The sequence below is a fragment of the Amphiura filiformis genome, chromosome 3 (genome assembly GCF_039555335.1).
Source record: "Amphiura filiformis chromosome 3, Afil_fr2py, whole genome shotgun sequence".
Taxonomy (NCBI): domain Eukaryota; kingdom Metazoa; phylum Echinodermata; class Ophiuroidea; order Amphilepidida; family Amphiuridae; genus Amphiura; species Amphiura filiformis.
The window spans coordinates 21031496-21049121 of NC_092630.1; the positions used below are offsets into that span (position 1 = coordinate 21031496).

The following is a 17626-nucleotide window of genomic DNA, read 5'->3' on the forward strand; positions in this document are numbered from 1 at the left end:
TTGCGTTATTTTGTAAGTGACGGTGACGGTTATGAATGAGGTTAATAACTTTCCATCGGTAATATGTCGGGCATTGTGAAAAATCAAAACATTTTGCTTTGGACCTCGGAATATCCCTCGGTTCCAAAGGCAAAATGTTTAGATTTTTCACAATGCCCTCCAAATAACCGATGCGCAGTTATTAACCTCTAAAATAGAAACCCAGGATCCATGAACTATTTGTTTTTATATTGTAGCACAAAAACTTGTGCACAAAAACTTGTGCAACATTGTACACTTGATCACATTTTCTTTTTCAAATCAAAATTCTTAAATTATTTGTGATATGTCCCACAAAACCTGCAATATGTAAAACTTGCCTTTTGGTACAGATCACCATTTTTTTTTGTACCATTTATTCTTTCAAGAAGTTACAATTTGTCATTGGTTCTTGTGAAATTATGCACAGGACTGAACCCCCTAACATCCTTGGAATGGTTTGGTTGGAGGTTCCCCATGTGTTGCTCATCACTGCCCCACTGAAGGGGAGAAAGGGAGGCACCCAGGTAGTATGATACGGTAACATAAGGATTAGTGAAGAGAGAGAGGTTGGTGCACATGTCTTATGGGTTTGGCCAGGGGCAAGAAGAGAAGGCAAGCATGACCACCTTGTTGCCCGGCCGGGGCTTGTTGCCCAGCCGGGGCTTGTTGATAGGGACTAGGTAGTACTTTGGGCCAGGGCAGTCACTGGTTGTCAGCTATGGCATGGGTGGACGACCAGTGGCTGCATGTACCTTTCCCTTTGCTTGGGAACAATGGAACTCTGGGTATGACAAGAGGCAAAACGAGGGTGCACATGCTTTTTGGACCCTAAGGGTTGCTGGTTGTCAGGTATGGGTGGGCAGGTACTCTGTGGCTGCATGTACCTTTCTCTTTGTGTTTACCTTTGAGTTCATCTTCCAAGGCAACAAATGGTCCATAAATCCTTATTAACATTCTGTGCTGTTTTTCAGTTCAAATTTCCAGGGTCAATTTTTTGGACCGGGGGCACTCTGAAAGCTCCTCTGAGCCCCCACAGGAACAGATCCTGGACACGCTGGTGAATATCTCCCAAGCGGGCCGGTTTAGTGAGTTTTAAACTTACTGTCACCCTTTGTTGTACCTGGCTAATAAGAACAGTTCTTTCTTAAGGGCTGGGGTATGAACGTTTGGACAGTATTTATTTTGGGACATTAGAGCACATCAGACATATCGAATTGCATTCTGAATACGAAGAATGTCATTCTGATAACAAATAATTTAGATTTTTTGAAATTCGCAATTTAATACACATTTTATGGCAAATCATTAAAAATTGATAATTTTGATATTTAACAGTACTTGAAGTAAACTTTATAAATCTGATGATTTATACTTAAAGTGTATGTAGGTGGGATGAAAAGCCGACGATCAATTGAAAATTTTGACCTTTTCAGACGTATTGAAGATATGGATTTTTCCCCAAAACACCAAAAAAATTAGGTCTTTTTGGGAAAAAAATCCATATCTTCAATATGAAAGTTCAAAATTTTCAATTGACCGTCGGCTTTTCCTCCCTGCTACATGCACTTTAAGAATATATCATTAGATTTATATAATTTACTTCGAGGACTGTTATATATCAAGAATTTGAAAAATATCAAATTTTTATAATTTGTCATAAAATTTGTATTATATTGTGATTTTCAAAAATTATTTGGTATCAGAAAGACATGCTTTGTATTCAGAATGCAATTCGATAGGTCTGAGGTGCTCTCATGTCCCACAAAAAATACTGTCGAAACGCAATAAACGCTCATTTTAGATCCCTTAAATATATCCTTAATCTTGTAGGCTTTTATTTTCTGTTAGAAAATAGCCTTGCTGATAAATCACAAAAAAATGTGCATATTAATTATGTTTTGTTTTTCCAACAATGTGTGTATCTTACCAGGTACAACTATATCACATAGGCTATACTGTAATGTACCCCCATGCAGGCTTCAATCAAGGTGTAAATCCATGCAGACTAACTGTAAGAAATAAATTGATCTAAATAACTTGTTTCCTTACTTCACTTCAAAACAAGGGGATTCCATAGGAAATGCAACAATATTCAATTAAAGGTAGAGCTAAGAAGGCCTATAAAGATTATGCCTGGCCACTTCCTCTAAAACCTTTGACTTCCTTCTTTTTCCCTCTGCAATTGAAGTTTTCATTTGCTGTTTTGAAATTAATTTCTTTGGAAGACCCTTTGTTGCATCTAGGTAAAACAATGGTGGGAAGAGTGGCATGATGAAAACAATGATTATTATAATCACAATTTATGGATGTGGTTACCACATATTTTGGTTTCTTAATTATTGTTTACTTCAGTAGACAGTTAGTAAACTTGAATGAACTCGGATTGATTGCTTGGTATAATTACTTCCCTTATAATAATGTTGTTTAACATTGTTTAACATGGTTAAGGGGAAAGATGTGTTGTTACCCAATATATTGGCATACATCATTGTCTTAGGAAGAGACCATATGCCATACACCTCTAAATTACCTTTCTTATTTTCTCCGATTGTTATGCAAGTGTAATTGGCCTTCTAAAATGATAGAAAATGTTGCCATCAAATATAACCACCCAACCAACAGAATATCACAGTTATCATTTTGCTCCATCTCTAAGTTACCATGGTAACTACACCAAACTCAGACTTATTGGGCATAGAACATACCTGATGTTTAATGCTTGATTTTGTGTTTGCACATATTCTGCATCAGTAGATCTACTGAATCTTGTTGTCACGCATATTTTCTCTTCTTTTCATACAGTCCCGCATCTCTGTATTTTCAAACCATTGACATGAGCCATTACTTTTCCTCATACAGCGTGAATATCTGCCCTCACAGTCTATATCTCCTTTCATGACATTAGTAGGGTCCCATGTGCACACGTTGGATGCAGTAGCAGTACAGTGTCCATGGAAGCATTCCTGTATCTGTCAACGATAAATTGGAATTCAAAAATACATTTTTATTAAACTTACACAACATTGTGGCCAAGGGGCTGAATTGCATCATGATTCACAACAATAATCAATTATTCTGTAAGAAACAATTGCTTATACTGCATACAGGTGGCAAAAATATGACAAAATGATTCAGCAAATCAGTTTAATAGGGAATGGTGCTTTTGGAAAATCTGCTGTGCATGCAGGCAATTGAGGGATCTTGGCTCTCTTCCATGGACTTCACTCCTGACTATATGGACTTGCAAAAGTTTACTCATTTGCTTGCTGAGCCCCTCTTGGCAGAGAAAGGACTGGGCAGGGCCGTAGCAAGCGGGGCAGCCGGGGATGCCATGGCCGCCCCACTTTTTGAAAAAATTGTATGTTTTTCTATATCTTTATGTCAATTTGGGCATATATTTGTATTTTGGCCGCTCCACATTTATGATGGCCGCCCCACATTTTTCAACCTTGCTACGGCCCTGGGACTGGGTACATTACCAACAATACATTATCATATTGCTCTGCACCCAAGATGATGCTACATGTCTGTAGAATCAGAGGGCCTGTTAAAAATGTGTGCTAAAAACATTTTGATTTTTTGATTTCCACTAAGACCACACCCCACGCCCGGACCCCATGCTGACAGTTCTTTTACATTTTCCTATATTATGCAAAGTATCGGTGTTAAATGATGCTTCGCACTACTACCTCCATATTAAGCTAACACTGAGGTAAGTTCCTGGCTGAACAAACCTTAGAAAGACAGAGTCACCATCATCATGATCATTCAGTCCAAGCAAAGTACCCAGACATTGTCAAATAGGGTGGTATCCTGAATAAGTTAACATACCCTTAGGATAGTAAAAATATTGACTTCTGCTAAACTTGGCAGCCAATGATAAAAAATATCAGGCCTGAAAGTGTCTATGATGACATAGTTTTCTTTTCATTCATATCTGCAAGACTTTACCTCATATATACGTCCTCAATTTGCATATTTTACGGATATTTACCAAGTCTTTTTGTCATCTGAGCACTGTACATTTAAAGCAATAATGTGTGATTTGCATAAAAAATAGATTCTTATTTTCACTGATAGCTACTGATCACATTGTCCCCTTTTAATTTCGAGCCAAACAAATGAGGTAAAACAAAGAAAATTGGCATTTCATTCCAGCACCTACAATGCGTGTATTTAGCTCATCGATTATTATTATCATGATTATTGGGAGGTTCACACAGCTGATGGGATTCAAACAAGACGTATAAGACGAATAGCGATATACACACAGTTTATGTATCAAGTCGACGTACAGCGCCTACAATGCGTGTATAATCTCGCCAATCGTATTATTTATCATGATTGGCGGAGCTACATGCGCAGCTGATGAGGTGTACAAACAAGACGTACTACGAATAGCGATATGTATATAGTTTATACGGTACATCACTGATTATGATGATTCAATACACAAGCGGGCGATGTATTTATTCAGCACTCAATCAGTGATCACAGAATAAAACCAGGAAGACCCGGTGATATTATAAATGTTAAATTTTACTGTAATTAAAGCACTTCAGGCTTAGTCTTTTACAGGGCATTTTATGTACACCAATGACCTTTACAATGGTGCAAAAATTAGAAATTAGAAAAAAATTGAGGGCGTTGCTGTGGAGCAAATCACACATTATGGCTTATAATAGTGTGAAAGCAATCACTACAATTTGTCAAGTCAGTCAAGCCATGCTAAATCACAGAGGACTTGTTGCCTTTTACTACACCGAGATGAGTCACTACTCACTGACAGAATTACTCGCTACACACTGGCCCTTCCCAAAACTCCATTTCTTAATAAACAACAGCAACAACGTACAAAGTGCACAATCATGTGACTGCAAATAGGCCTAAGGGGCTAAACATTTGATCCCCTGGACAAAACTCAATAAATTGCCTCTTCCTTGTGGACTAAAATTGTCTTCTTCTGTCATGTTTTTAAAAACAAATACTCCAGAAAATAAAAGAGAAAAATTATGTGCATGTCTGTCAAGAACATTTCACTACACATTTTACCTAGTATTGTTTTGTTACTACCACCCCTAGATCATAGTCATTCCCAGGGACGTTGTCATATTGAGATGATGTTTGGCAAATGGCCAGATTTTATGTGATGAATCATTAACGTTCAAGCAAAGTTGTAAATATTGTGACGAAAAAGGTTTCTCAAGTAAATAAGTTGTGTTTAATAAAATAGGGTTATGTATGTCCAAATCATTGTTTATGCCAAGTACCCTAAGTATGTAACATAAGGATCCTAATTCCTTTCAGAATTCAAGACAAAGATATATGTGACCCATTCTGACAAAACCAGGAACAGGTCGCATTTTTGACATTCATGATTTGAATAAAATTGTAAGCACTAGACAATAGGCTTTAAAATGACACCAAAGTTATATAAATAGCATCAATACTTTTCAAGATATGGATAATTTTGTAAATGATACCTTGATATGTTGCCAACTTGCTATTCTGAGTAATGGGCCAATTAGTTTCCTGCCTTACACCAGATTGAATAGGGATTATCATAGTTCAACTGTTATTTATTGATTAAATAGGCCTCTTTTTAATAAGTTTTCAAGGATTTAAAAGTCCATCGTGTCCCACAGTCAAATACCATGAAATTAAGAATTCCAAAATTTGATTTTTTTTTTCATGGGAATGTCATCTTCAAAGGCCTATAACTCAAAAACATGTCTGGGGACTTGTTCCGGGTTTTGTTGGAGCTGGTCACATATATGTGTTGCACTCACTCACTCACCTTACAAGAGTTGCAGTACTGTTTGTAAAGATGTCGAACTCCTTGCCTCTGTTTCCTTGTCAATAATTTATATCCAGTAACCCAATCACACATACCAATTTGAAAGTTGTATTCTGCATTTGACAAATATTGGCCTGTTCATGAAAAAGACACAAATGATTGATTATGCATCATGTTCCATTCAATGAAGGCACTAATGATATTGGTATAAATACCATATTTCGTCAAATAGTCACCACCCCCCTCAAATAAACACCCCACCACTTTTTTCAACCAAGATGTTTCAAAAATGCCGATATTTCCATGCTATCTTGTGTAGTAAGCTTACCAAGTTGCTCACATGGTCGATAATAGCGTCACTTTTTGGCGAAAATCTGGATTGGAAACCCGGAAGTGAACCAGAAGTCAGTGTTTCTAGTTCATAGTTCGTCATTTTAGCGTGAGTTTTAAGATTACGGGAATTATCGTTCTAAAATTGACCTTGAATAAATGCCCCCCCTTGGGAAAATGTAATGCCCTGGGGGCGTTTATTTGACAAAATACGGTATACTTTCATGTCCACCAGGCTTGCTGCATACTTTTTATTTGTTTGATGCAACATGTCTTCATGATTCCAATTCTATTTCCAGTCTTGTTTATTTGTTTCACTTGTGACAAATGTCGAATGACATAACATCGAATATATTTCCGCCAGACATTTGACATCTAATATAATTGATTTTCTGTTAAAGCCATATTATAACATTTGCTGAGGAGGACACCCTCAATATTTTTCAAAATTCTGGGTTTTTTTACACGATTATCATGATTATATTGTACTTTATTAAACCAACATATCCTGCAACAATCAAGACCCTGGGTGCTGTAGTTTTGTCAAAATCCGAGATTTTGAATAAAACGCAGGAGCAAATCGCATATTGTGGCTTTAAGACACCATTTCAGAGTGTCTAATGCTTTTTTAAAGATACCATTTCAGAGTGTCTAATGCTTTAAGGCCATAGCATCCATAACATTTAAGTAAAAGCATTTGAAATGTCATCTCTTTGGACTTGCTTATTACAATAGTTTCTTTTGTGCATAAAAAGTGCCTTAGAGCAAAATTTTTGGTTTAGGTGCTATATAAATGGCAATGATTGGTTGATTGATTAATTAATTCTGTCAATGCCCCCTTGGGGTATTTAAGTAATTCTTATTTCCCAAAAATGAATTGTTTGGTAAACAGGGCTACCTGTCTTTGATGTTTTCATTATATTCTGTTAAATTTACTTAATGCAGGGCCTAGTGTTTACAGTACATGGACGTCAATCCTGGGGGAGGGGACTGGGGGATGTGCCTCACCCCAAGTACACACACTTGTAAAATTCAGGCCAAATGTTGCCCCCACTTTTCAAAACGGATTGATGCCACTACTGCAGCATGAAGCAACCCACACAGTGCAGCTGTGATTCAATCCTGAACACAGGATATATACTGCTCAGCAGCTTCTCTGTGCAAGAGTTTGCTTTCATCAAGTCAATTATATCTCACTGATCCTAACCAAGCTTGTTGATCCACATTTCATGAAAATCTCTATGTATTGCCAATAAATTTCATGTCCAATTTGCAATAGTTCCTGATTGTAGGTTTTATTACTCTGCTGCCAAAACTCAAGTGGCATGGAAAAGCTGTGCTAGAAGTCCTGAATGTCAGACAGCACTTTTAGCGGGGACTTTTAGCTATCACTTGAGGGATAATATCAAGTGTGTTTCTGTCATATTGTGGTTGAGTTTGTCTAGTCGCTTGCACTTTGTATGGGCAAAGTTGTCAATGGTCAGTAAGTTGAGGCTATTAAGAGATATATACCTAATGAAATCATTTCCAAAATGAGTAACTAGGTGTTAAGTCAGTTTCCTGCTATAATCCAACAACCTGATTATACCATATGATTAGGGGATGACAAATTGTTGTGGCCTTTATGACCAACAATATAACCTGTTGGCTTAGGCCTATTTCTAATAATAGTTGGAAATTAGGGGTACAGTGACTCCCATGTAGTGACTATGTTAAATGTACGATATCCATCAAATGTTAATTTTGTTATTATTTACTCAACTTGGCTAAAATAATGCATGACTGGTTGAATAAACATGAAATGAAATGGAATTGCTTGCAATGCTAGTGATTCTAAACACCCTCCTGAACAACATGTCCAACAAGAACAAAAAAAGGATAAACCCATCTAATTGTATTCCTCTCATTAGTAGGATTCAGTAAAAGTATAGTTTGACCCCGGACTTTGACCTATCTCTGATGTACTTGAGTTATAGGCAATAAAGGTCAAATGTCAAATTGTGGCCACTACCATTGTCTATACAGGGGTAAAAAATCAAAAAGATCTGATTTTGATCAAAGTTGTCTTAAATTATTCCACTTGGAAAAATATTTTAACCAAAGAATAGTTGGTCGTATCTCAAGTATAGGGCCAAAAAGTCGAAGCCCATTGAATCATGTTAACCTTGACCTATAACCTTTCCATTTCCAATGTACCCACCTGTAAGAAAGTATTGCTTTCCTTCCTTCAGAGACTGCCCACAGTTGGCACCATATTTTGCTATGGTCATAGTTGCAAGCCTTTGTAATGAAATTATATCATGGCCCTTGTATACACGTTCTACCTGCACCTGGTATATCTCCATGCCTCCTGTGACATGACCCAAACCACTCTCAATCATAGCGCCCTCTGTTAGTATTAACGGTACTTCTGTACTTGATTGTGGAAGAACTTTACCACGTATTACTGTAGGGGAAAAAAGTGAAAACAATTATTTAAAACTTCATACACTCTTAGATAGCGAGAACTAATCAGAGTAAACGTTAGCAAAACAGGAACCATGCATTGATTGTGTATATGTGCACAGGCGCGCACTCCGCATACTATGTGCAGTGCTTATGGGCGCATTCAATTGTTATGTTGTGGGTTGATGCATTTAGCTCATAATCATACTCAGAACATGTTAGCTATGAAACAACACAACTTGATTTGTGATCGGTGAACACAACATGTCTAGTTTAAGTTTGTGTTTTCATCTATTTTATGCACTTCTTCTTCTTCTTCTCTACTGCTTAGCTTGCCTTAATGAGATAACACAAGCAGGGGTTTAGAAGGCATTCTGCGCTTTATGCATGTTTTGCATGACAAAAGGAGTTGTCCTTGTCAATTTGTAGCCATGTACTTTTGATTATCTACATAGCTTCTCCAAATCACTGTGTATACATCCATCCGAAGTTGATATCAGTGATGCCAACGCAGCGCCTTAGGCGCTCAATTGGGCTACTTGGCGATCACTTGCCGCTACTCAAAAAAAGCATGCCGCTACTTGTCTAAAATTGGGCTACTTTTGCCAGTCTCAGGCCCGGCAGTAATTTGATGTATTTTACTTTCAATTTAGCCGATTTATAAAGGTTTTGAGTCTTTAAAGCTCTGAATTGAAATTACAATGGGTTTTGTGACCATTTATTGATCAGTCAGTAACATCCCATTAAGTACCGAAAGTTTAAAACTCAAGTGCTTTTCCGCCCAATTGGGTGTTTTGCGTTCTAAATTCGGGTAAATCCTCCCAAATATTTTTGTAAATAATGTGTAGATTTTAGTCCAAATTGATAAGTAATTCATTTAATTTGCTCAATTTTCACAAAGTTGGCCCACAAACATATAGATATAATATCCGATAAGCTACAGTAGTTAACCCCTTAGCTTAGCTATTTAATTTAATGTTAATTTAATTTAAGGGCAGAGTAATGGGAGAGAACATGGACCTTTTCGAGCATCATTATTTCTGAATTGTATCTCCAAAGTATATAAAACTATACATTTTTGGAAAGGAAATGAGTCAAGGAATCCCATGGTGACGTCAGATTTTTTCAAAAATCTCGAGTTTTTGATAAAATCACAAAAAATCACTTTTTTACCCCAATTTTTTTGTGAAAACTTAAAAAAAAATCAGTTCAAAGTAAAAAAAAATCAGTTAGCTTTTAATGAAGAAGAGACATGAACTTAGGGAAGGTTTTTTTTTTTTTTTTTTATTCTTCTCTTTTTTTGAAATATTGAAAAAAACATGTGAAAAAAAGCAATTTTGTCATTCTATTCAGCTAAAAATGGCACATAATGGTGTATATTTTTGTTTAAAACAAATATTTTGAAAAAATGAGAAAACCTTCCCTAGACTTTGATGTACTCTAAATGATAGTGCAAAAAGTTTACCTTTTGCTTGCATATTTTTCGAGTTATCTTGTCACAAAAATCGTGCAATATTGTCAAAAGTGAACTATGAGAAATTGACGTTTAGTAAAAAATGTCAAAATTATGCACAAAATGTCCTTATATTTTAAAACGGCAAGACTTTCACGCTTGTAAAAGCTGTACCTGGTGCATGGTCTTAATATGCATCTTTTTGCAACAATGAATTTATAATGTCTCCTTTTAGTCCGCCAAAATTCAACATAATTAAAAAATCTAAGTGGCATTTTGACTGCCGCCGCATTTGCCGGCGTTAAAAACATACCGAATATGCCTTGACTGCGTTGGACATACGCGCAGAGTTGCGCCGCGAATCGCGCGCGTAATCACAATATTTCTGACTCATTATTTCCCGCCAATTTACTAAGCTGTCTTGAGCCATGTGACTTTTTAGAGTTGAAAAGAGTGAAATACATCAAGCAAAAATACGTGTAAATATTAACAAGTTGTATTTTATCAGTTTCAAGTGAAAGAATACATCTTAGTGTTGATAAAAATCAAGAAATCTCAAATTCGGGCGTGGACGAATGTGTCTTCCATTACTCTGGCCTTAATATGAACTGTGTTGTGTTTTTTAAAGACAGTTCTTGTTAAAGAAAGTGTAGGCCTACATAGACTCACTTGCAATTTTAAGTATGGGTCACTGTTAAAGAGGCCCTCAGTCATGGCCAAAAGTCAACTCTGTTCAATAGAAGCAAACCAATATCTGTAACATACGCATCAGTTATTCCACAGAACATATGAAATGTGCCGGCACTATAGGTTGATTCCAACAGTTTTGAATAGACTGCATTGCTGCCGGGATGCTATTGGTCATTTTTGTTGTTGTTGGATTGCATTTTGTTTGTGTTTTCCCCCACTTTGTTCATTTGAAGTAAGATTTCTTGCTGACTGAACAGTGTTGGAATGAAACATTTTTTTATGCATAGCAAAATTTGCTTTTATTTCATTTTTCTTGGTACATTCACATACTACAGTGTGTAAGTCTATGGCATAAAATGCTACTCAACTCCAAGATAATTGTGTAGCAAATTGATAAAATTGTGTAGCATTTTGCTCCGTGAACCAACTATTTCCAATGCTGTGACTGAATATACAGTATTATTTTCAATGTTTTGATACATGCTGATGTTTGAGTTCAGATAAAATTATACATCCTTGATATCAAATCAATTGGCAAATTTCATGATTTCCTCTTGCCAATAAAATAGCTGCCTAATTGTCATCAATTACTTTTGCCCCATTCTGGTGTGGGAAAAAATAAAACAACTCAAATTGGGTTTCCTGACTCATGACATCATAGAATTGCACCTCTGACATCAAAAGGATATATGTGACCCTATCAGGCACATGGCCTTTGTGTTGGGGCTGAGCCATAACCAAACCAATTGAAAGTAAAGTGTCATCATGCAAACCATATGCAAACACACATACTCCCATAGCATACTATCCCTAGTCATGTGTTTGGCACCGTAGTGATTTGTTGCTCAAAGCCGCACCTGAGATAAAAAGTTTTCTCTTCATCTTTCTAACTTTCTTCCTTCTCTCCTCTCTCCTCAGTGGCAGAGTTTTCTCCCCCACTTTTGAGCCAAAATTATGTAAATTTGCACTTTTATGGCAATTTTGCCTGAGATTCACTTTGCCCCCGAAAAAAATTCCTGGTGCCGCCATTGTCTCTCCTTCACCAAAAAAAGCACCTGATATTTAGTGATATGTTAGGGTTAACACGCAGGTATTTTGCCACAGGGTAGTTGCAAGGGACAGAAGTACAAGGCTAGATATGTGTGCCAAAATAAGGCCAAAAAAAAAAAGGTTTGTCTGAAAGCTCACAAGAAATTTAAAACAAATGCGAAATGCGATTTTATTTTATTTTATTTTTTATTCCCGACTTTTTTCATGGTATTTTGAGAAAAAAGTCTGATTTTCGTGAATTTTTTCTGGAAAAAACTATAAAAAAAAAAAGGCCTCAAGAAAAACATAGAAAAGCACATGTTTTGAGGAGTTTTGGAACATTTCACCTTGAATTTTACATTCATTTCAACTGATTTGGTGCATTTGTTCAAGTAAAATCTGTGGAATTAAGGTACCCCTTTTCCGAGTAATGAAAAAATAAAATTTTCCTTGTTTTTTTTTGTACATGGGTGAACAATTTGAGACATCTTTAGTTTAAATCTGAGTCCCCACCCCAATTTGCCCTTGTTTTTATTTGTTTTCAAACTTCTGACCCCTAATTGACAGTCTCAATCCCCCGTAATGATATTCATCAAAGAACACTCTAGTGGTTGTTGTAGGGGCCAGTCATAGGAATGATTTAATGGAGTTTTTATGTATTTGTTATGCAATATGGCTACGAAAGGGGTTATCAGTCAGGGGGGTGATCAAACCTTGGCCTTGAGTTTTGAAATCATGTGCCTGCACCTGGTTGATATTGAATTTTACACAGTGTCGACGCCAGGAATTTTTTTGGGGGGCTTTTAGGGGGCAAAGTGAATTTCAGGGTGGTAAAATCACCAAATTTTGCGCAAAATTGCCGCAGAGGGTGGAAATTTTTGTAATTTTGGGTTTTTTCCTAGGGGGGGGGGGGGGGGAACAGGGGAAAGAGTTTTGACTGGGGGGCATTTTCCCCCATCCCCCCACCCCTAACCCTGTGGCACCACCACTGATCTGATTTTACAGGTCTTTAAAGTACTGTATGATGCAAAGTAACAAGCTTGATATGCAAGAGAAGAAGTTTTGCCATATAGCTTACCAAAATCTGCCCTGCAGAACTGTTGTTGTGGGTGCTCAGGTAGACACATACAAGCTAGCCCCCTCCTGGCCTGCACAAATAGGGTCCAGAAAAAAGCCACATACAATGCAGACAAACTGAATCCAAAATGCACTGCCATTATTATACAATATGCAGATGATATATCCAGCAAGTTGGTGAGAAAACTTGCAATAATTGTTGCTTGTTAGTTGAAGGGTGGGTTGATGATCATAGCTCCTTAGTCCAAGCATTTGGGTGACAGGTCGAAAGGATATTGAATTGAGAGGGGTGAGGGAAGAGTCCTTTTATTGGCCTGGTACAGGAAATTGTAGGATTTGGAATCCCTCCCTCTGAACAGTATTATTCAACTTCCTGTATGTGTACTCTTGACCAATCAGAAAGCTTTCAGGTGATTGTTATTGATTCGTATGTAAATGAGGTTCATTAATATTTGGCGGGTAAAAGTTACTACGATTCATGTGATACTATGACTGTCAATGGGGTGTTGTCTATATAGGCCTGGGCTAATAAAATGAACTTTGAGCAGTCAAAATGCAATTATATTGTCTTTGATCCTGTGTCACATACTGGGGTACCCAAAAAGGTGGCTTTGTTACATTTTGATGTGCAGCTTGGATTTCAAAACACTGTCTCTTGCAGTATTCCTTCACTTAGAAGATTCAATTAGGTCTTAAATTGAGGCTAATTTATTCTAGATTACTCATGTTTTTATCCTGTTTTAAAATATTTTTTAATTATTTTCTTATGACGTTTGCCATGAAATGTGCCAAGGGTGGCTGAGGATTAGGGGAGGAGGATTAGGGAGGGATTCATATCGTAAATTTGATTTAAAACCCCATTAAAAATTTGAATCTAGTAAAAAATGTCTAAATGGACTCCCAGACATCTAAACCAAGTAAATAAATACAGAAGTTCATTTAAAAGACCAATACTTGCTCAAAATGATTGTAAATGTGGAAAAAAGAGGTGGGGTTACATCCTCCCTACTTTGTGATTGTTTTTGCCCTCACTCTCTCATTTTTCAACCGATTTCCATAAAAAAGGTGTCAAAATGCTCAGGAGGATGAACCACTTCAAATGAGATGTGTAGGTAAAATGTTTGAGCCATTTAATTTTTTCACTATGTAACACAAAGGTACCCCAGGTTGTGACACAGGACCCTTTACATTTGCACTTTACTTGCACAGATTGTATTCGGCCAATATTATTGAACTGGTTGGTTTTACAAGGTTGCTGCATATGCAGTCCATACGCAGAAAGTAGATAGCATTGATGAGTCCTAATATTGGTGGTTGATTATTGTATCACAAATCCTTTCTTTCTTTCTTTCTTTCTTTCTGCCTTTCTTTCTGCCTTTCTTTCTGCCTTTCTTTCTTTCTGCCTTTCTGCCTTTCTTTCTGCCTTTCTTTCTGCCTTTCTTTCTGCCTTTCTTTCTTTTTTTTTTCTTTCTTTCTTTCTTTCTTTCTTTTTTTTTTTTCTGCCTTTCTTTCTTTCTCTTTCTTTCTGCCTTTCTTTCTGCCTTTCTTTCTGCCTTTCTTTCCGCCTTTCTTTCCGCCTTTCTTTCCGCCTTTCTTCTGTCTTTCTTTCTGCTTTTCTTTCTGCAAGTTCTTTCTGCAAGTTCTTTCTGCCTTTTTTTTCTACCTTTCTTTCTGCCTTTCTTTCTGCCTTTTTTTTCTACCTTTCTTTCTGCCTTTCTTTCTGCCTTTTTTTTCTGCCTATTACAAAAGATTTGATTTGATAAACTAACCAGGAAATGCTAGCATTGATTGTAATTACACTTGATCAGATTAGGTGTATTATTACTAGACATCAGAGAAATTCCTTAGTCCAACAAGTAGGGCATGATGCATGACTTCCTCAGTTCATCACCCATATAGCATAGACAATTCAGTTTTATTTATATCATTCAATAATATTTACCATTAACCACCACTGTGATGATGAAAGTACCGTCAAATGTGTGCAGGGGGGTCACTTGGATATATAGCTAGATATGACTGTGGTGTATGCATTGCCACATTTTGTTTCAAATGTCCTCTTAAAAAGTTTCCCTGTGCAAGCAAAATGACCCCTAACTTAAGCAAGTGGTAGGCATGCTTCCCCAAAAAACATGACTCTCAGAACAAGTTTTATCTAAATTTGACCCCTAAACAAGTTTGATAACAGGGTGTCTTAAAAATGTAACAAATATAAAAAGTAGAAAAAAATATTTCCATATAAATTTGTCATCCTTTTGGAACACAGTTTAAAATTCCCGCAAAGCCTGCATCATTTCACATTTCAGGTTGTATGCCCCCGTCAATGGCTGCCATTGAGGTGTAGGAATGCGTGGAATCAGATTTGTCTATATTGAGTCATGGAATGAGCAAGAAACACCAAGATTATTTTCTAGCCCATTTCCAGAAGGTCAAACCAACAGACGAGTGCCAGGAATTACCAAAATGTATGTTACATTTATAACAAGTCTTAGAAACACATAGTGGGTGGAAAAGGCCTTTTTTTCTAGCATTTTTTCCTCAAAATGCCAAAAAATAATGCAGAAAGTTTCACATTCACAATTTTCTACCCTTTTTTCACAATTTTTAATTTTTTTTCTCAAAATATTGTACCTCAAAGTGGACCACCTTTTTGAAAAAAGAAATGCATTAGTATACGCAACTTTACATCCATACTGCCATTTACCATAACTTTTGCTTTTAGGAAAGATACCAAGTAGGCTAGCTATTTTGTATCTGTTTAAAAATTAAGATAAGAAATACTGCTATAAAAATTTGTGAAACAGAAGGAGAATTACAGATAATGTTGTAACAACCCTCATAAATTCATATGTTAGCGTTTTCTTTCCTGTATTTATTGTTAAAGGAAGTTATTAATTGATGAGATCCTAGGTTTATGAGTTTGTTTTAGGAGCAAGTTTGTGTAAAGATTTTGACATTTTATTGTGTGATTTAATAATCACAATATAGCCATCTTGTGGTTTGTTTAGTTGAGGCAGAGAATCTTCTCTGATTGCATGAGGGAATCATCAGTCAGTAGTCACCAAAGATTTGACTAATTCATTTTGTGTAAATACTAAAACAATTATTGATGGGTTCTTGTGTCTTTATTTTATGTCTTTGTGTTATAGGTCTTAAGAATGTGTTAGGAAATAAAGAAAGAAAAAAAGAATTTGAGAGAAAGAAATGTCACCATATCAGGGACTCAAACACATCCCTCCGCATTGCATTATTTCACAATTCAATCTGGGGAATTACCACTGAGGCCATGAAGGATATGTCAAAATAAACCTGGAATTTAAAGCTATTTATTTCTTTTGATGAAATGACATCAATCACATCTGCATGGAACTTGATTTTTAACTCATTTGAGTTGTTATTTTGAAATCAGGACAAATTTTTATTATATTTGACTGTCTCAGTTTGAAGTAGAGAAAGTGGAGACATAAATGCAAGTTTGCATATTCCTCATACTGAGACTATAGAGGTAAAAAGTGCCGTACTGCTCAGCACTGTCGATTCACCTTGCCTAACAAATCCTTGGTAGTTTAAGAACGGTAAGCTAATCAGCTGTTATAATTGCACCAAAAAAAATTGCCAGCAAGTATTACTCATTGTAAATTGAGTGTTTCAAAAGTTCAACAAATTCCAAGAAATGTTATACATGAAATTCACAGATTAAAATAGACAGGTGTGTGTGCCTCATAGATTTTGTTGGTTCCATAGATGTCGGGGAGTAGACACAAAATCAGGGACTGCCTTTTGAGGAGAGCGATCACTCTCTACCATGTCTACTGCTGTCCTTAAATCTGATATAGGAGAGTGATTTTTAGCTCTCCTTACATGACCATTCTCTTCTTACATTCTATTGTAAATGCTTTAAGCAGCTCTTCTTGAAGGCTCCAGAGGAGCTATTTAAAAATGCTCTCCTGTAAATTCCAAAAGACAGTCCCTGCAAAAATATATTAATAATGTGGACTTTCAAACAGTTTGTATTCAAAATGAAACTACAATTTTGAAAATTTTCAAAAATTTAGCAGGAAAAAAAAATGTTCCCTGAATTGTCTGCACATCCCCCCTATACCAGTGGCGTGTAACTTTGGTAATCAAGAAGGAAGCCGGGCGAAAATTTGTCATAAGGTTGCGGAATACAGATCCTCCATTAAGGCATACAAATGCTCAACTAATTGGGGCAAGGTTCAGTGCTGCCCCCTTGCCGGTTTGCCACTGCCCATCTATATATATATATAGATCCTGGAGAAAAAGAAAGTTTAAGGTACTAGTATAATTACTAGCCCCATAACTGTCTCATCGTCATCATTCTAAAGGCCCTTCACATTAAATTCTTAGTTTACTGTTTAAGATTTTGAAAAAGGCACAAGGTAACTTTTAATTATTTTGATAATTAAAAGTTACCTTGTGCCTTTTAAATAAAGAAAATAATAAGTAATTAAAATTACTTATTATTTTTTATTTTGAAACGAGTGGTCACAGGCCAATATCAACAGTACGTTTTGGCACTGCGGATTTAATTATATAACAGTTATGGTTGATTTTATAAATTGATAATAATATAGGGGTGTTCTTTGTTTGTTCAGCATCATCGTTAGGATGATCAAAGTAAGAAAGTAGCAAATTAAAGTGATTAAAATGTCATTTAACAAAGAAAATGTCAAATAAAGATCAAATAATTAAATATTCTCAATTTTCAATTCTCAATTTTGGATGCGGGAGGGAAACAGTAAACTCAAATTCAATTGTGACGG

At 36.3% G+C, this 17626-nt stretch overlaps 2 protein-coding genes across 2 annotated transcripts in view; one reads left to right on the forward strand and one right to left on the reverse strand.

Moving 5' to 3' along the window:
- LOC140148198 (synapsin-like) overlaps positions 1-17626 on the forward strand; it is a 503295-nt gene that overhangs the window by 458711 nt on the left and 26958 nt on the right. The gene's annotated exons all lie outside the window — the stretch shown is intronic.
- On the reverse strand, positions 1837-13124 carry LOC140148193 (metalloproteinase inhibitor 3-like). Its single transcript, XM_072170053.1, has 4 exons — positions 12844-13124; positions 8349-8594; positions 5819-5952; positions 1837-2990 (listed from the first exon to the last, which is right to left on the reverse strand). The coding sequence occupies exons 1-4, from the start codon at positions 12980-12982 to the stop codon at positions 2778-2780; spliced, it is 732 nt and encodes a 243-aa protein (XP_072026154.1). The 5' UTR covers positions 12983-13124; the 3' UTR covers positions 1837-2777.